Source organism: Ranitomeya variabilis, chromosome 4, assembly GCF_051348905.1.
Source record: "Ranitomeya variabilis isolate aRanVar5 chromosome 4, aRanVar5.hap1, whole genome shotgun sequence".
In the NCBI taxonomy this organism is placed as follows: domain Eukaryota; kingdom Metazoa; phylum Chordata; class Amphibia; order Anura; family Dendrobatidae; genus Ranitomeya; species Ranitomeya variabilis.
The window spans coordinates 191,754,894-191,772,878 of NC_135235.1; the positions used below are offsets into that span (position 1 = coordinate 191,754,894).

The following is a 17,985-nucleotide window of genomic DNA, read 5'->3' on the forward strand; positions in this document are numbered from 1 at the left end:
AAATACTTTGATTTGAGGCTTCTTTAACCTAAAATTAGAAACAAGAGGGGATAGATGCAAAGGATCATATTATAGCTCCAAGAACAATCCTCTCAGAAAAACATTTTGTCTAAAAATTGCAGTAGTAATAAGAAAACAAGTTGAGTATTACTCACCCTTCCCCACCTCAGCATCAGCTGTCTAGCTTTATCAACAGGACACCAGCACTGCAGCCAATCACTGAGCACAGCAGCTCTGTTGGTTTAGACAGCACAAGTTGCTGAGCTCACTGATTGACTGCAGCACCATCGACGTGACAACAGCACCGCAGACAAACCACAGAAACTGGGACCTTGGCGAAGACTCAGTGCTAGACTTGGGAGGATATGTAACACTATGTAAAACTATGAGAGCCAGATCATGACTCTCATAGACTTGTAATGAGTAGTGACTAGTGTTGAGCATTCCGATACCGCAAGTATCGGGTATCGGCCGATACTTGCGGGTATCGGAATTCCGATACCGAGATCCGATACTTTTGTGGTATCGGGTATCGGTATCGAAACAACATTAATGTGTAAAAGAAAGAATTAAAATAAAAAATATTGCTATACTCACCTCTCTGACGCAGCCTGGACCTCACCGAGGGAACCGGCAGCGTTGTTTGCTTAAAATGCACGCTTTTCCTTCCTACCGTGACGTCACGGCTTCTGAATGGTTGCGTGCCGCCCATGTGGCCACGACGCGACCAATCACAGCAAGCCGTGACGTAATTTTCCGGTCCTTCTAGGCATTCAGTATTTTAAAATTACGTTCCGGCTTTGTGATTGGTCGCGTCGCGGTCACATGGGCGACGCGACCAATCACAAGCCATGACGTCACGGGAGGCAGGAGACGCGCGCATTTTAAAATGCGCGCGTGTCCAGCCTCCCGTGACGTCACGGCTTGTGATTGGTCGCGTCGCCCATGTGACCGCGACGCGACCAATCACAAGCCAGAACGTAATTTTAAAATCCTGAAGGACCTGAAATTACGTCACGGCTTGCTGTGATTGGTTGCGTCGCGGCCACATGGGCGACGCGACCAATCACAAGCCGTGACGTCACGGGAGGCTGGACATGCGCGCATTTTAAAATGCGCGCGTCTCCTGCCTCCCGTGACGTCACGGCTTGTGATTGGTCACGTCGCCCATGTGACCGCGACGCGACCAATCACAAAGCCGGAACGTAATTTTAAAATACTGAATGCCTAGAAGGACCTGAAAATTACGTCACGGCTTGCTGTGATTGGTCGCGTCGCGGCCACATGGGCGGCACGCGACCAATCAGAAGCCGTGACGTCACAGAAGGAAGGAAAAGCGCGCATTTTAAGCAAACAACGCTGCCGGTTCCCTCGGTGAGGTGAGTATAGCAATATTTTTTATTTTAATTCTTTATTTTACACATTAATATGGTTCCCAGGGCCTGAAGGAGAGTTTCCTCTCCTTCAGACCCTGGGAACCATCAGGAATACCGTCCGATACTTGAGTCCCATTGACTTGTATTGGTATCGGGTATCGGTATCGGATTAGATCCGATACTTTGCCGGTATCGGCCGATACTTTCCGATACCGATACTTTCAAGTATCGGACGGTATCGCTCAACACTAGTTGTGACATCTGGTTTGCTCCTTGAAACAGTGAAGCAACTGTCAGGTCCCAAACTGTCAGAGACAGATAAGAGCGGTGGTGATAGCAGATGAAGACACCGGAAGGTGAGTATAAGACCAGGAGCAGGTGTTAGGGCTAGCGGAATGCACCAAATAATTAGAAAGATGGTATAAGGTGCGTTCGCAGCTCGGAGTCCACCGTGCAAAGATGGAACCTGCTGCTGAATAATGACGGACTATATGGCGGTACAATGAGGATACACACACGGGTTAGCTTCACGCTGTTTGAAAGAAGCAAACCCTGTTGCGTCACAGGGCCGAGATACCACACAAAGAGCGCAAGCAAGGAGTCACAGAACTCAATCCCAAGACTCAGGATTAGAGTTCGTCTAGACCACTTGCGCTCAACACCACTACTCGGTGTCAGAGTAAACTTAAATAATAATTTTATGCACAAGAGTGCGAGCTGTGCCGCTCTGGCAGACGCCACTAACCACCCAGACTTGGGTCAGGAAAGTGCTCTGATAGCGCACGGCGCCACCCTGGCGGTAACAGCAATAGATGCTGTATCGTGTGTAAAGTACTGATGTCTCTGTCGGGTGCTAGATAGCAAACATCTACCTTACGCGAGCAGTTAAACACAAGGGAGGGGATGATTAATGAGCGACTTTCACACATCAACACACACGTACAGTACAGACCAAAAGTTTGGACACACCTTCTCATTTAAAGATTTTTCTATATTTTCATGACTATGAAAATTGTACATTCACACTGAAGGCATCAAAACTATGATTTAACACATGTGGAATTATATACTTAACAAAAAAGTGTGAAACAACTGAAAATATGGTCTTCCAACAATCTTGAAGGAGTTCCCAGAAATGCTAAGCACTTGTTGGCCCTGTTGCCTTTACTCTGTGGTCCAGCTTACCCCAAACCATCTCGATTGGGTTCAGGTCTGGTGACTGTGGAGGCCAGGTCATCTAGCGTAAAACCCATCTCTCTCCTTCTTGGTCAAATAGCCCTTACACAACCTGGAGGTGTTCTTGGGGTCATTGTCCTGTTGAAAAATAAATGATGGTCCAACTAAACGCAAACCGGATGGATTAGCATGCCGCTGCAAGATGCTGCGGTAGCCATGCTGGTTCAGTTTGCCTTCAATTTTGAATAAATCCCCGACAGTGTCACCAGCAAAGCACCCCCACACCATCACTCCTCCTCCTCCATGCTTCATGTAGAGTCTGTCCGTTCACTTTTTCTGCATCGCACAAAGACACTGTAGTTGGAATCAAAGATCTCAAAGATTTCCACTGGTCTAATGTCCATTCCTTGTGTTCTTTAGCCCAAACAAGTCTCTTCTGCTTGTTGCCTGTCCTTAGCGGTGGTTTCCTAGCAGCTATTTTACCATGAAGGCCTGCTGCGCAAAGTCTCCTCCTAACAGTTGTTGTAGAGATGTGTCTGCTGCTAGAACTCTGTGTGGCATTGACCTGGTCTGTAATCTGAGCTGCTGTTAACCTGATATTTCTGAGGCTGGTGACTCGGATAAACTTATTCTCAGAACCAGAGGTGACTCTTGGTTGTCCTTTCCTGGGTCGGTCTTCATGTGTGCCAGTTCTTTGTAGCACTTGATGGTTTTTGCCACTGCACTTGGGGACACTTTCAAAGTTTGCCCAATTTTTTGGACTGACTGACCTTCATTTCTTAAAGTAAAGATGGCCATTTGTTTTTCTTTACTTAGCTGCTTTTTTCTTGCTATAACACAAATTCTAATAGTCTATTCCATAGGACTATCAGCTGTGTATCCACCAGACTTCTGCACAACACAGCTGATGGTCCCAACCCCATTTATAAGGCAAGAAATCCCACTTATTAAACCTGACAGGGCACACCTGTGAATTGAAAACCATTCCCGGTAACTACCTCTTGAAGCTCATCAAGAGAATGCCAAGAGTGTGCAAAGCAGTCATCAAAGCAAAAGGTGGCCACTTTGAAGAACCTAGAATGTAAGACATAATTTCAGTTGTTTCACACTTTTTTGTTAAGTATATAATTCCACATGTGTTAATTCATAGTTTTGAAGTCGTCAGTGTGAATGTACATTTTTCATAGTCATGAAAATACAGAAAAATCTTTAAATGAGAAGGTGTGTCCAAACTTTTGGTCTGTTCTGTATTCAAGTATACACTAGCTCATGGCTGAACGGCCATGCAAACCTTTTATAGCAGCAGTGCTACAAGACCTTCCAGATGGTCCAATAGGAGCCGCAATAGGACCTGAGCATGTGACCCCCAACCTCCAATGGGAAGTCGTCCTGTGGGCATGCTCAGTATGGAAAAAGCAGGACTTAGTCCCAGAAAGACCTGCTCACCGCTGATCAGTGCTGGCTGCAAAGGTAGAGACTGGAAAAGCAGTAGTAACCAGTTGCACAGTATCAGCCTGAGCCTGACGCTGGGACCAATGTCTCCACTGAACAGGCTCCACTGTGGCTGGAGAAGAATGGGAGACCGCAGCGGAGATGGTTCGAGATTCCCCCTGTGCAGAGGCGTGAACTCGACACCTAACAGCAGGAGACTTAGATTTTAAGCACCACTCCAGAGATAAAAAAAAATGCTTTAGAGGCACTTTATTAGGTCTCTCCCTATGTACACAGATGGGAGAGACCTGTCAATCATGTGGAGCAGGGTGGGAAAATACAAGGTGTGGTCACAGTGGACTAGTCCGGTCGCCGGTAGTTTTATTGTAATGTAAGTCAAACAACTTTAAAACAGTTATTTTATGTAGAAATGTCAATTTTGTTTGGGATGGCTTAGTCTTGTGGATAACCATATGACAGTACAATTATTTCTTCAATTCACATTATAATGTAGAACTATAATAGTTATTAGATTTCAAATAATGGCTAAAGAATACTGTATTTAGTTGCAGATACTTTTTTCTTTTTTGGAAACATAAAAATGTTATGTTAAACTCTACATAGTTTTAAACGCAACAATCTGACATGATGATAAGTGAAGAAGATTGAAAAATAAATTACATCTAGGACTTGGCGTCAGTTCAACTAAATTGTAGTTTGTTCAATTATTGTTCAGTTGATACTTTAGGAAAGAAATGTACTTTTTCTTTTCTGTACTTGGTGCAGAATGAAGAGAGATGGTAACTAGTGATATGTTGTGCCATCTTGAAATTCGAAGGTCTCCAACTCAGTGTTTTGTTGCGATAGCTCACATATTAGTGTAGGACCAATCCAGTGTATTCAGAATGCCACTTACACTTCTGTGCCTTGCCTTGTCTTTGTGACAGTAGTAAGCTAGAAAACAGGAACAGTAATAGAAAAGGATATTCTGCTCTGCAGAACAGCAAAACATATTAGATTTCCCAGTGTTTTCATCTCAAACTATCAGGAAGCATTTTCTCTAGTGTATTGGAGATTACTTGGAGGAGAAATCATTAAAAAAGAATCCTTAGCTCAGAAATCCTCATAGAATCAAGTGCCACAAAGGAAAAAAACTTTACTTTTCAGACTGTTCTCTAGGGAAACATGGCCAACCATTGCATGGGATTGACAAGCAAACAAATGTTTCTAATATTCATCTTTGCTAAGATTTTTAAATAACCACTAACTCTAAAGCACAAGTACTAGACACAGAAACATAGAAAAGCTGCTAATATTGACAGAAGGTATCAATGTTTTTTAAGAACTGGAATTATTTCAGATATTACATTGACCAAGATTTTCTAAAATAAACTCTGTGTTTGTCAATCGGAGCTTGAAATTGAGCTCCGCGAAAGATCAGTGCATTCAATGAATGAGTATTCAGCACATTCTTCGGGGCATCACCAACCTCTTTACACAGAATGATTACAGTGAAATAAGCATTCTTAAGAATGATCATTCAAGAGTATCTTTCATTCTAAATGCAGCTTACGTCATTTTCCAAGGCTCTTTAAATGGATTTTATTTTTACTACCTCTAAGTAGCATTGGAGACCCCATTGTTTTCCGAATACATATATTTTACTTTCAGAACAATTTCCAATTTTTACCCTTCTTGATCTAAATTTCACATTTTTTATAGTTTATAGATGTCACAGTTCTTAAACTATTTAACTACATTTTCTTATGGAAAAGTTTCTTGATGCAGAAAACTATTATTTGACAGTTAACACAACACAAACTTTTGAACATGTCAAGTAAAGTGTTGAGTTACAGTTTTCTGCTTCAAGATATTTAGCTGAATCATGGTTAGTCATATTGAAAAATTCTACATTCGAATTTAAAATATTTTTAGAATAAATTTAATTGTAAAAATATTTTTAGAATAAATTTAATTGTAAATATGCAAGTTTAATATTCTTACTCTTGAACACTACCTGGAGGTTACTCCAGAATCAAGCTCTTTTTGGGATTCCAGCGCCTCCGAAAAAGTTTTTTCCACTACATTTGAATTTAATTTAGTTTAAAAAAAAAAAATTGTGAATTTTAGATTGCTGAGGTTGCAGTTGCAATTAATTTTAACATATTCCTAAATAAAGGTTATGCTTTAAAATATACATACCTATTGCTTTTTGCTTCTAGACTACCCACAAACTCTACATTTCTGGGTGATCCTGCTCTTACTCTGCAGTGAGGTTCATAAATGTCATTGTGTAGTAGTGCCGCTACATGTGATCGAACAGTTGGCGGAGTGTGGATCCAGGTGTCACGACAGTTGGAGTCCCCATAAAAAAGTACAGACGGGTTATTACCTTCTGTGTCTACACTAACGCTGTGTATACAATACAAAAAAGCACTGATGGATGTGTATAGTAAGGGATCAGAACTTGCTGGATCACAGGAGACGCAGGCAGCTCAAGGAGATTGCATGTCCCTTGAATCTCAGGCTCAGGCTAACATACCAGCTGAGTCAAATGGGAAATAAGATGAAAATAAAAATATTTCAATATTTCAATATTTAAATCCTCCCAAAAGCACATTTATGACCTTATAGGGGCACAATATATAGACTAAGTGAATAAATAAGTAAGATATGACAGGTAAAAAATAAATTTTAAAAATGCCATTGTCAATCCAAATCACTGTCACTAGACCAACTTTGTAAAAAAAAATTGAGTCCAATATCTGAAAATATTTCTTACAGAACAAGGAACACATTTTTAAATGTATTTTTGTGGTCCTGTGTGGTCATAAAAAAATAAATATAGGAAAACGGACCCTTATTTCCCTTATTTTCAAACTGATATTAGCAAAAAAAAGAGAATATGACTGTAACATAAAATGAAGATATTTCCGAATGTGGCAATGCCAAATATGTGTATTTTTTAAATATTTTAATGGGGCAAAAGGGGGTGATTTGAGCTTTGTGTTTTTTTTATTTTTAATATTTTGTTTACTTTTTTTACTTTTTTACTGTATTTAATAGTCTTCTTTGGAAATCTGAAGCTGCAATAGTACAAATGCCTGTGCTATACATAGCATGACTTCAACACTGCTCTGTATAGCAAATTATTATCTACTAGAATGCCGGTCACAGGCCGGCGTTCACAAGAGGATCATGATGAAAGGCACGGGAGTCTTAAACAGACCCCCGGGTGTTATAACTACCCTTTGGCACCCTGCAATCATGTGATGGGGGTGCCAAGGGGTGGGATAAATGAGGTACTTCCTGTCTGCGGATGTTAAATGACACTGTCAGTGATTGACAGCAACATTTAACTAGTTAACACCTGCTAGTGAATATTGGATCCACCAGTGGCTGCTTTAGGCGCTTGATGACTGATTAAATCAACCATTGAGTACAGGGAAAAAAATGCATGCTCAGCTTGTGAGCCTGCATCAAAGGCAGGAACACGTCCGATGACGTAAATATATGTTATGTTGTGAAGGCATTAAATAAATACACAAAATGCTTAGAGGCATCTTATTATTATGATCTTATTAGTTGCATTTTTGACCCTGTGGATCTAAGATTTTGTAGTCATCTATTTATCAGAACTCGAATGTCATGCTCTGTTCACCCAAAGGCTATTTTTCCAGACTTCTCCATGAATTTGCATGGATTTTTTTATTACATACTGAAGGATGGAGAAAAAACTCAGATACTCTACAAACGATTGGGCAGGGTATAGGACAACTTTCAGATGTATTTACATAAGCCAACTTTGCGGAGTTAAACAACTGCCAATTGTTTGATATTTACCGGTCAGAAATCATTTAAAAGTCTGTTTAAACAGGTAGACCGCAATACAGATGCACATTGAATGATTGGTAACACATCAGTAATACATAATTTAGGCTTCCATTGTTATCGTTAGCTTAGGTTAACGTAAGATGATGATCTGCCGAGAGCAATGATTTTTTTGTGCAAACCAAAAAGTAATTTCACCAACAAATGAGCATTTTAGTCATTCTGTGATTGGCTGTCTGTTTAAACTACACAATTATTGTGAAATGAGCATTCTTAACAACATTTATTCATGATAATAATGTTGTGTGAATGCACCTTAACTAATACTTGACTTCTGCATATTGGCCAGTCAATCTTCTCCATACACATCAGATAATGAAAATATCAGTAGAGGTCGCAACAGCGTTATAAAGGACGAGCGTAAAAAAAACCAGCCAGTCGTGTGTGTGGACTGGAGTCTTGGTCACCAACATAGAAAATCTTAAGCATTTTGTTTCTCCTTATTTGTGCAAGTAGAACCATGTAGGACATCTCTGCCAACCCAGATGGTCATCCAACATTGACAGACGCCTGTTAATTACTCTGTATACAAACTACATGTCGACTCTTCGTCAGATGAGCTGCTTCAATTATCTGTTCACAGTGGGGGATACAGACAGAGATCCAATGCCCCCAGCCTTTGAGCTGTATAATTATATCTGTATTTATGACAACCAATACAGTATTTCTCTCCGCTTTTGTACATTTTATGCATCAAATTTAAGCCAATTCTTGTAGTTTTTATACATTCTGTTCATCAAAATTATTATAACCTTTCCAAGAATAAGATACAATATATACAAGAATAACAGATTTCTTCTTACTGAAAAAAATTATAGAAGTATTAAGAGCAGCGTAAAAAAATGACTATTAGTGCAGCAATATAGTCAGAGTAGCATACAAATGCACCAGGACTCCAGTATTTGTGGTAACTATCCTTTAGGCATGAGAATAGCAGAACCGGGAAAAAAGCAGTGGTGTTATTATAATATTGCAATGATGAAAGAAAAAACTACCGTATTTTCCAGCATATAAGACGACTGGGCGTATAAGACGACCCCCCAACTTTTCCAGTTAAAATATAAAATCTTCTTAAAAGTCGGGGGTCTTCTTATACGCTGTATGTCATCTTATAGGGCCGGTGAATATGTGCCTTTTGGCGTGGGGAGTGGTCCCAATGACGAAGAGAGGGGGCGTCTCACAGTAAAGTGTGACTGGAGTATATCCCCCTATTACCTCATTGCGGCAGCGTGGGGGTCTCTGTGCTGGGAGCGGCAGCTCCTCTTCGTGCCGTGGGTGCTCTGTGCTGTGGGGTGGCGGCGCATCTTCGTGCTGTGGGTGCTGTGGGGCGGCGGCGGTGCATCTTCTTGCAGCGTTGGGGCTCCTCCGGCATCTCCTCCAGGCCCGGAGGCACCGGCAGCCCCATTGCTGTGATGCGGTGGCCTCCGGGAAAATGGCCGCTGCTCAGATTCAGATCTCGTCTCCCGAGATCTCGGGAGACGAGATCCAAATCTGAGCAGTGGCCATTTTCCCGGAGGCTGCGATGCGGTGGCCTCCGGGAAAATGGCCACTGGGGGCGGCGCATGCTCAGATTCAGATCTTGTCTCCCGAGATCTCGGGAGATGGGAGATGAGATCTGAATCTGAGCAGCGGCCATTTTCCCGGAGGTCACCTCATCACAGCAATGGGGCTGCCGGTGCCTCCGGGCCTGGAGGAGATGCCGGAGGAGCCCCAACGCTGCAAGAAGATGCGCTGCCGCCGCCCCACAGCACCCATGGCACGAAGATGCACCGCCGCCCCACAGCACAGAGCACCCATGGCACGAAGAGGAGCTGCCGCTCCCATCACAGAGACCCCCACGCTGCCGTAATGAGGTAATAGGGGGATATACTCCACTCACACTTTACTGTGAGACGCCCCCTCTCTTCGTCATCGGGACCACAAATATGAACATTTTATCTGTACCCGGCGTATAAGACGACCTCCGACTTTTAAGAAGATTTTGAGGGGTTAAAAAGTCGTCTTATACGCCGGAAAATACGGTAAATATAGAAATGTAAATTTAACTTTTATCGACTTTTTTATAATTCCTGAGCAGTGTTATAGGGGAAGTTTTACATTTTCAAACATTTGCCCACAAGCAGAAAATCAAATAAAATCCTTAAAGAAGCTGTATTCACCTGTTATATTCAACAATGCTCTTTTGCTACAGAATCAGCAGTAATGGCCAAAGTGGTGAACGTCTAGTGATGAGTAACGGATAATTTGTTATTTTGTTAATTCCTGGACAACTCTTCTAAGATTATACATAGGACACAGGATATTGAGGACACACACCAAATTGTAGTTTTTTTCTTTGAGTTTAGGAAACTGCTTGCTAGAATGATAACGGAAGAATAACCTTTCTTCTTCGTAAAGAAATTTAATTAATACAATGAAAATACTATATTTTTACTTTTTTTTCCTATGTAATGACCTCTTTTTGAAAGATTCACCAAGGAGGCTATTGTTAACAATTACTTGTCACAGCTCCTGACATGTCGATTTAATACTTGCATTTTGCTTAAAAGAAGAATTCTGGATCATCTTTCTCCAAATTAATTTGTGCACTTCCTTGTAGAATCTTTTTTTTAAATGAATTGATAATTGGGCATTATAGTTTCCTCTGATCAAAAGGTTGAGTTCCTACACAGTCTGATACTGTCAGCCCTAATTGGGCAGTGTCGCAATGGTAGAAAAACACCCTGTTGACAATGGTAACACTCAGCTAACAATTTACTCATCTATTTCTAGAAGAAATCATTCAAAATACATCTGAGTGAAAAATTTTAGAAAAAAGATGTTCAGAAAATTGTTACTTTATGAACAATACAAGTACTCATTTTAATTAAGAAAGCCAAGTCGATGGCATAATAATCAAGAGCGATAAGAGTTGTAACATGCTGGCACAGATTATGGCTCTTCGACCAAGGTTGCCTAAGGATCTCCAAGGAAATTTTTTATCCCAGTTTAAATAACCACTCCCAATTTTTTTTATTTGCAAAAACTGTCTAAATATGTGTGTTGTGTAATAGAAGTGCAATAAAATGCTCACCGATCAACAACTTCCTCAGTTTACAGCACAGCTCCAGTCATCTTCTCACTCACATGACTGAAATTCCGACTCGCCAGATTACCCAGGAGTTTGTGTGTGCCAAAAGTCACTTTTATCTATCAGAAAGAGGCTTTTTGTGCACCCTTAGCCTTTCATGGGCGAGTCTCATCAGACATTCAAGTGCATGCTTTCAATTTTTTCACACATAGATTTGGTCTGTGAAAAAAAATTGTTAATCTACACTGACCCATTAAATAACTTTCGTGTTCCATGTATTGTCCTTTTTTCACGGACAGCACTGTCACACTCTGACCGAAATTACAGTCATGTTTGTTAACTCCCGTATGATCTGGTGAATTTCAACCATGTCAGTGAATTAGAAGTTGACAGGAGAAGTACAGTTAACCATGGAAGATGGAGATCAGTAAGTATTTAGAAAGGTTTCCCAAATAAAAATTTCTTGGAAGTGTTTCTTTAAAGAAGCTCTTCCTCCAAAATAGTTATCCTCTTAATATAATGCAGTCATCACATTATTTAGCACTGTGTACTTACAATTGCTCATTTTTAGTTTCTACCCAGGTAATTATTCTGTTTTCCATTAGGTCTATGACTTCATGTGATTTAAAACTGACTAGCTGAATCCTTCTAAGCTCTACATATGAAAATTGCCTCTTCTGAAAAGGAAGAAAGCTTTGAACTCTAGTGCCACCTATTGGAAGTAGCAATCTGCAGTAGTTAAAAGGCTATTTTTCCTGCAAAAATTTCTAGCATGGGGGAGGCGGAAACATCTGGGTCATGAGTCGAAGAGGGGAATGATGCAGAGACAAGAGACTTCCTGTTTCTACATAGAGCAAAGAGAATAATTTACTGGGTAGAAATGCAAAATGAGCAATTGTAAGTACACAGTGCTGTGTAATATAATTTCAATATATTAGGAGAATAAAAACATTGATGGGTGTGCTTCTTTTATGTCAGCAGGCCTCAGAGTGATGTAGTTTATGATATACCATAAATATAACAAAACTACACAATATTAGTCAAAATATTGAATAACTTAAGGAATAAAGTGTTTTATTGGGAACATAAAGTGGACACCACAATTAGAATGGTAACACAACAATTGTAACAAAGGTGATAATATACTGTAGTTCTAAATGTACTGTTGCACCTTATATAATTGTATTTTATTGTTTCTGTACTCAAGAGTCTCATCTTCTTTTCCAGAGCCGTACAGCCCTGCCGTTTGGGTCATGATGTTTGTCATGTGTCTTACTGTGGTCGCTGTGACTGTTTTCATCTTTGAGTATTTCAGCCCTGTTGGATATAACCGAAGTCTCTCCACAGGAAAGCGTAAGTTCCTAAACTGCAACACTTCCCCTTTCAATTCTTGAAATCGTCTTGCACTTTGCTCTTTAGTTGTTCTTAATTGCCATGGTTGTAGTTCAGCTTTTTGACTTGTCTGTTTCTTCCATTTTTGTTTTATTTCTCCCTGATTTATCCTTACTCTCCTTTATGATAACTTTCTAACGATTGAGAGTTGAGGATGTCATCGTTTTATTTTTAGCATTCCATGTTCTTAGCTATTTTGCCACAGGCTTGTACCGTTGAAGATGAGAAGTTGAAATATTTTGTGATCCTGCCATTTTTTAGTGCACAGTGTTCTGTATCACAGCCTTACTTTATAGATTTAAAGTATATTTGACTCCCAAACTACTGTACAAATGTAACTCGTCTTTGTGACTTTTTAGTCGTCTTCTATTACTTAAGAGAAATGTTACACTTAAATTATATTTTACTATCTAAAATAAAAAATGAAAAAATTTTCTTTTTTTTCTAAACTACTTTTACTGATATGTGTAATACATGAGTGGGAGACTAATGTTACAAATTATCTGATTCTTGTCTTGTACAATTGACGAATCAAAAATAGAAGGATACTCACAAAAGGAAGACTAAAGCCATTAGCTGAAATGTTGTTATTCAGTATTTGCCACTAGCAAAACTTCAATATTTGCTAAATCTCTAAACACTTGAGATCTCATCATGAAACTCAAAAGTCAAGAATTTATGGCAATTATTTTGCTAAACCTTAGAGGGTTGGCAAAAGATAAAAAAAAATTATGAAAAGAAGAGACCCCTTAGCTTAATAAGGAATATTCCATTTGAAGAGAAAACATTGCTGCTAGTTGAATTTCCTAGGAAAAGCACAAGATTTGGCGAATTTAAATTTTGCCAGATCTGCCCATCTCTGGTCAAAAGTTTTACTTTCCACATTTTTGAGAACTATTTAAGCATATTTTTTTGTTAAATGTTTTATTAAAGGGTAGCTGTACAATAATGCTAGCCCCTGTAATTATCTGTACTTTTTGTTTAAGCTTACTAAATGATTGTGTTTAACATCACTAAATTAAATGTTATGCATTACATAGTTCTCATTGATATCAATAAGCTGTTCATACATCAATACTCTCCACTCTAGTCAAAGGGATTGTCCCACAAGCAATAAATCTTTAATGAAAAGATATTAGAATAATATATTAGAATAATAATAACTTGCACATTTGGATTTATTTAAAAAAAACATGCTCTTGTATTGACAAAAAGTGCCCCTGTTATTGTCTATCTTATTTGCTGTGTCCAACCATGTAGAGCTGCTTTAGTATTTGGTTGGCACATACCACAGCTCCTAGCTAGGGGAGGAAGCATAAGAGAATACACAGATGACAAAGCAGGGATTTGCAACTGCTTCTTTCTGTGAGGTAACACATTTCCCTGTTTGTTTTTTCACAGGAGCAAGTGTTTTTGCTGTGTCACTAGTCCTAGGAGCTCATTCTAAATGAAGTTAGTGACACACCACATCAGTGACCGCCAGGGCTCTTACGTCACTGACTTGATTATTGATGATCTCAGAGGACTGGAGATGTGGTAGAAACACTTGCTCCTATCATAAATCAGGCAAGGAAATGTTTTATCTCACAGAAAGAAGCCACTGCCAGCAGTCCTCATTTCCTCTGTATACCCATAAATGATCATAACTGACCTATGCTTCATTCACTGGCCAGGAGCTGAGGTATGTGCGGATCATGAACTGAAGCAGATCTGCATGATCGAGCACAGCAAATAATACAGTAAATAGCAGGGGCACATTTATTTAGATTTTGTAGCATAGGAAAAAAATTAACATATCATATTGTTGAACTTGTTATTATTCCATAATCTATTGATTAAAGTGTACTATCTTAATGGTACAAACTATTAAGTAGTGCACACATCTATTATAGAGCTATGGGGCACATAATACAGAACCCACCACTGGCATAATGTTGAAAACATAAACTACCTCTTCCTCCTCTCTTTATAGTGACCTTCTGCCACAACTGTAAGGAGTATCGATAACTTTTCCAGCATATGATGGGGAAAAAAGACATTTCAACATGCCTCATCATTTGCTTCCAATGTAGATTAACTGGTGCGAGAGGTGTATAGCAGTGGTTTATTTTTTGTTGTCTCTATTCCCTATTCTGGGAATATTCATAAAGGCTATACAACTGTATACTTAGCCTTTACTGATTTTTAAAATAGAACACCCCCAACAAAATGATGAGGGGTTCCCATATATATTTGATAACCAGCCAGGTAAAACTGACAGTTGGGAGCTGCAACCCTCAGCTGTCAGCTTTAGCTAATAATACCTTTGCATTGTCCGGTGACATCAAGCCCATGGTTTAGTAATGGAGAGTTATCTGTAAGGCACCTATTCATAACTAATCCTATAATTGTATTGTAAATAAACACACAACAACTATAAAGTCGTTTATTTGAAATAAAAACAAAACACACTTTTCCTTTATTTCCTCATGCTTTGATCAGCGCTGGCAGGGGACAATGTTAAGAGTTGTATAACCAGCCTTGAAGCTTACATCTGAGGGCTGCCGCCCCCAGAAGTCAGTTTTTCCTGGCTGGTTATCAAAATTACAATTGTCAAAATTGTCCTCTCGGAGCGCTGATTGCAGTATGAGCAGGGGATAGTGATGTGAGCTGTCTTCACTTCAGCACCTGGCATCGCGTAACAGTGAAAACAGTACCGCTGATTCCCAGGCGCCGTTAAGTGTCATACCGATGACACACGGATATCATCAGTGTCTTATCAGTGTGCACATGTGCGGTTTGTTTTGCCACCCGTGCTACTACTAGAAATGCTGACGTCTGAAAGAGCCCTTAGAAAATTTGATTATTTACCGAACTTTGGCCAACTTTTGCCAATATTTAAGGAAAAAGGTTGGAAATCCAAATGTGCAATGTTCGCGCCGATTATGAGATTGGCTAAAATTTTCCAAACAAGTTATCTCTACTACTGAACAGAGGCCAGAAAGAATCCAGAGTAACTCTGCTGCCTCCTTTTAGTGAATGGATTACCTCCGGGTTTCATGTGAATCACCTCATTTGGAGACTTGTGGCTCGCTTCCACTTGTGATTAAAAATTGGATTGCATTCATACCAATATAGCCCTATGCTTATTTTCTCAGTAGTGTTTTTTTCCTGCTCCGATCGGATCGGGATCGGACAGGAAAAAAAATCACATTATGATGCCATTGCATACGAAATTCGGATTACACACACCCATATAAGTTCATGGTTGTGTGTGAAACATCTCACTGCACTCAGATACCACCCAAGTGCAGTATGATTCCCGCCGACACTGACAGCAAAGGAGATGGAGAAAATAATATTTCCGTCTCCTCCTCAGCTGTGCTGTTATCCTCTCATGCAAGAGGATCCGCGCACAGAGCACTGATACTCGGCTCTGGCTTGTAGCAAAGCAGGAGTAGAGTGTCATTAGTATATTGCATCGGATGTGATGCACTAGATGGACACCGACCTTAGATGGAAACCTCCGTGTAACCGCTCAGCGTAGAGCACAGGATAAATGTAAGACAAGTCTTACTGTGATCTTTGCAAGGCAGATTGAACAATTCCAGAGCAGGCCAATAATTGGCTTTATTTATTTTTTACGCTGTTCCTCGTGCTGTGTAAGTGATTAGACAACTTCATCCTTCTGGTTGGTGCAATTACAGAGATATCAGATTTATATCAGGATTTTTATATTTGGCTGCTGTCACACACTAAAAATGCTTTTTTTTTGCAAAACAAAGTTTTTGCATCATCATATTTTGAGATCTATAATTTTTCTATATTTCTGCAGTCATGTGAGGCTTGTTTTGTATTTATTACCATTATTACCATTTTTGAACACATGAAAATTTTTTTGTTGCTTTCCATTCCGATTTTTAGGAGGCAGAATAAGCGAAAATCATCAATTTAGGAATTTTGCCGTTCATCATTTTGTAAAAATGATAAGCCAGCTTTATTCTTCTGGTCATTAAAATTAAAGACATACCTCATTGATATCCTATTTTTATGTTTTGGTGTTTTTACACAATAAAAGCTATTTTTTAGAAAAATTATTTGTTTTTGCCTCTCTCTATTCTGAGAGCTATAGCTTTTTTTTATTTTTCTACTGATGGAGCTGTATGGTTGCTGTTTTTTTCTGGGACAAGATGACATTTCCAGCTATACCATTTTCATTAATCTTCAACTTTTTGATCACGTTTTATTCCACTTTATGATCAGCAGTATGATGAAATAGCATAGTTTTTTGCCACTTTTTTATGGTGTTCAGTGAAGGGGTTAACTAGTGTGACAGTTTTATAGGTCAGGTCTTTCTGGTCAACCCTTGAGGTAGCTCCATATGTATGGTGCATGTTGTTGATGGGGTTACATTTTTGAGAAAAAAATAATTGATGTCATTGCAATGAAAAAAATTGATTTAGATTTGATGAATAAAATAATAGCAAAGAAGATATGTTTTAATTAATATTTTGATTGAAATAATAGAAATGCAATGAAAAAGAAGAAAAATAAAAAGCGCCACGCTGTCTTCAACATTTATTCATTTTTATCTGGCTGTGGTAGGTAAACATAGTCTTATCAAACAGAATTGTGAAGCCGTGAGTGTAATATTACTTTTCTTGCCGACCCGCCATCAGGATTTTATGAAGCAACGAGTGTGAGATCTGAGCTAGAATCTAACAAAACGCAGAACACTAAAATAAATAGAAGGGCTGTCTGATTGTCAAGAAGTTTTTTTTTCCTTCTTCCCTTCTTTGCATCTGCTTGAGATAATTGTTCTGATGTACATAGTAAGCTCCAATCACAAAGAAAGGCTCTGGGGATGATTAGTATCTCTTACTGATCAAGAGAAAATGTGATTAGCTAATTAGAACACCAGATAAGAACTTTCCCTAATTCAGCTGCCATTAGTGGCATGCTCATAATCTTCAAGTGTTTCCAAGATGAGAGAAAGACGGAGGTAAACGGGCTAGAAGGTAAATGGAAAATGTATTTTCTTAGAACATATGTCACAAGGTCTAGAATAAAATTGCTATATTTGTTTTCTGCGATCTACTGTTTTACTTTTCGATTCCAAGTTCTAAAGCATTAGGCTTCATATAAGTGACACGTTTCAATGTCTCATGTCAAAGGGGGAGGCCATAACCCTGCATATCCTAAAGGTCACATTCTTTTTCTCCATACACCTGAAGAAGGCTACAAAAAGCCAAAACGCACTGTGTTTATAGTTTTTATTTGTTTTATATGAGTTTGAACACAATTTTTCCTACAAGCAACATGAAGTTTCGGCACCTTGGTTTCTCTCGGTGGCAACGACAGCACCATAATCTGGTCCACCTTTCTAGTATCCTAGTTTTCCACAATTCTACCCATTAAACAGTATTCCCTAGCGGCCAGGCAGTTCCCTGTACATGTCTTGCCACATAATATTCATTTTTTGAACCTATCATGGTACTTTTCATTGACTTACACTCTATTTAGGTGTTTATATTCTATGGTATCTACGTATTTCTAAATTTCTCCATGCAAAATAGACAAATTTTGACCCATCAATTTCTGTATAATTCTGTTTCGAAAAATGTTTGGGGACATCCCAACTCTCATCTCTGATAGCAGAAAGAAGGATCT

The 17,985-nt window shown here is 39.3% G+C and overlaps 1 protein-coding gene across 1 annotated transcript in view; it reads left to right on the forward strand.

The window, feature by feature from the left end:
* GRIN2D (glutamate ionotropic receptor NMDA type subunit 2D) overlaps positions 1 to 17,985 on the forward strand; it is a 1,124,513-nt gene that overhangs the window by 876,849 nt on the left and 229,679 nt on the right. The window contains exon 10 of the mRNA XM_077259507.1: positions 12,172 to 12,297. Within this exon, the coding sequence (XP_077115622.1) occupies positions 12,172 to 12,297 (126 nt within the window). The remainder of the gene's footprint in view (positions 1 to 12,171; positions 12,298 to 17,985) is intronic.